Source organism: Arabidopsis lyrata (genome assembly GCF_000004255.2).
Source record: "Arabidopsis lyrata subsp. lyrata unplaced genomic scaffold ARALYscaffold_222, whole genome shotgun sequence".
In the NCBI taxonomy this organism is placed as follows: Eukaryota; Viridiplantae; Streptophyta; class Magnoliopsida; order Brassicales; family Brassicaceae; genus Arabidopsis; species Arabidopsis lyrata.
In genome coordinates, this window is record NW_003302396.1 from 2,556 (window position 1) to 5,428 (window position 2,873).

The 2,873-nt window shown below is 32.8% G+C and overlaps 1 protein-coding gene across 1 annotated transcript; it reads right to left on the bottom strand.

Moving 5' to 3' along the window:
• Positions 1 to 2,108: 2,108 nt before the first annotated feature.
• LOC9298788 (NDR1/HIN1-like protein 1) lies at positions 2,109 to 2,867 on the bottom strand (the record flags this gene model as incomplete). The annotated part of the gene is made up of 1 exon (XM_021016497.1): positions 2,109 to 2,867. A coding segment is annotated over one exon (546 nt), but the record flags the coding sequence as incomplete, so codon positions are not given.
• Between the last annotated feature and the right edge of the window lie 6 nt (positions 2,868 to 2,873).

Genomic DNA, 2,873 nt, shown 5'->3' on the forward strand with positions numbered 1-2,873 from the left:
AGATAATTGTGTTTTTAATGTAACGCGTTTTTTATTTATTTAGGAAACGAATTCAAAAGGACGCGATTACTTAATTTTGTTTTTTTTTTTTTGTCATTACTAAGGAAAATTAATTGTGACTATATTTGCAATTTTGATTGTTGTTGTTATTGATAACAACTAAGATCGGTTACTCTTAAACCAACGGTTTAGTTTTTGAAAAAAGTGCCGTTACATTGCTGTTGCATGGAGATAGGATTTTGAATGTGGTCAGAGCTTTTTCAGCAATCGAGAAACATTTCAAATCTAAAGCTTACTAATTAAACGTCTAGTTTATTTTGTTTAGTTCCATGAAACTAGGTCTAAGTAGGCTTTGTCATCAAATTGTTTATCAGTTCTGACTGAAGGAAGAAAGTAGGAATTTTATGTAAAATGTGATGAGTGTATCCCAAATTGTAGAAGGCTTATTCCAAATTAGGCCCAACATAAAATAGTGTAGCCCAATAGTAGACGAAAATAAAGACGCTACTGAATAATGAATATAGTCATGAACACCTAAACTCAAAATGTCTAAGAGAGGAATTCACCAAAAAAAATGTATCATAATTATCACATCAAAAAGACTAAGATGGTGTTATTCAATGATGAATTTTAGTAGAATTGAAATCCAACACTAATCCAGTGTTATTCAACTAATGATTCTAAATCTAATTTTAAAATCTAGTGTTATTGGATCTTATACTTCATTAGATTTTAATAGTTTGGTGTTATACTTCATTAAAATCTAGTATTAATGGATCTTATACTTTTAAAATGATATGATATATCATTTAAAATCATATCATTAGTTGAATAACACTAAACTTTTAAAATCTAATGAAGTATAAGATCTAATAACACCAGATTTTAACGTTAGATTTATAATCATTAGTTGAATAACACTAGATTAGTGTTGGATTTCAATTCTATTAAAATCCATCATTGAATAACACCACCTTAGTGAAAAATTATATTTAATCAATATTGATAATTACACTATAACTATCTAAAATTTCCGATGTTGTAATTTGTAAATGATTTTTAAGTTAGGTATAGAAAAGGCCACTTTTTAGAAATTTCTGTGAGTTTGGCAGTGTGTTACTCGGACGTTCTAGTGCCTGTGTGTGAACAGCACACATAGCACGTTCATACCCACTTTATTTTTATTTATCAAAGAAAATCCAAAGTAATTAGGTTTCTCAACTTTATTTGAGACAGAACGTTGTCTATATACATACTATATCATGTTATTGAAATCCAAAGTAATATTGGTGACTGGCTTTCTCCGTCAACGTTTGCTACGTTTCTTATACTATTTTCGTTCACCATTACTTAAATAATAAGTTTTAAGGGACCATATTCCCCTTTCTTTGGTCAATTTAAGGGACCATGTTTAATATCAAATGAATGAAAATGCAAATTAGCAAGAAATAAGTCTTCTCTCCGGCGTCACATAGATAGAGTCTTTAGAGCCAAGTAAAATAGTAGTACTAGACTAGTTGTTTGGTAGTAACTTGTATAAAAATGCAAAATATAAGAAAACTATATATTAGCCAAATTCTTGTAAGCAGTACTTGTAACAATGAGTACCGGATTCTGATTTTCTCATTTCAAGATCCAAGAATATTCACGGTTAGCTAGCCCCCCTAAGTAACGTTATGTGTTAACTTTATTTGAATGTACGTAGCAAAACTTTAGGAGAATGGGCTTTAAAGTGCAAAAACCATATTTTAAGCCAGACACCAACAAATAAAATCTACCTATAAATCCATAAATATGACTAAAATAAATCCAATCCACATAATTTATCTTTCTGAATTTTCTTACTTGTGAAAAATATATAAAAGACTATATAAAAAAATGGATCTCTATTTATTTTAAGAAAAAGATGGAGACAAATGGACAATGACACCATCACACAACGTCCACAAAACATTAACGAGCCTAATCAATATTCAACTAAAATTTAATTTCCATCGCCGTCCAACTTTACCATATCAAAAGAAAAAATCCTCAAAAAGTTACAAACAAAAGTCGATTTGACAGGATCAGAAGATGCATCAAAATCAGTAAAAATATACTTCTAAGAAAATCACAACTTAAAATAGAATTTAGAATTCAACTATAATAAATAAAGGTATACATATTGAAATTCTTGAAACTCGTTACATACAACAACACGAATCTGTAATATTTGCTATTCGTATAAGCAAAATGTCCAATTCACATCACTAGTGGTAATTATGAAAACAAATTACTTAACGGAGACGTTAGTAGTTACCTTATTTATCTCCGTCGTCGTTTCACACACTAACACTACAACTACTGGTAAACGTATACTTAACGGCGTTATCTCCGATGATAACTCCGGCAGCTTTATTACCGAAGTTAATATACGCCGGACACTTCACATGAAGATGATACTTCCCGGTGATAAAAGTCCCAACCTTCCACCGAACTCTACCATCAGCACGAATGATCAACATAACGGCGCCGTTATCTTTATCTTCGTCAAGACCAACGCCGTTAAAAGGAGCGATGGGAACGGAGGTTCCGTAGACAAACGGCGACCAGATGTTGATTTCTTTGTGTCCCTGATACGTGGGAGGGATTGTTGTTCGGAAAGTAATCTGTTGGCTCCGGTAGGTAGCGTAGACTTCAAGGCGGTCGTAGTAAACGCCGATCTTGTCATTAGGGTTACGGGAAGAAAGAGTGATTTGGAAGTTGGAGGTGAGGAGGTTCGGTGGATTGCCGGAGACGTTGAAGGCGTAGACGGTGGCGTCTTGGAGGAGGAAACGTGGCTTTGAAGGTTGGAGAATTGCCCAAATGAGGAGGATTGTTAGGAAGATGATGAA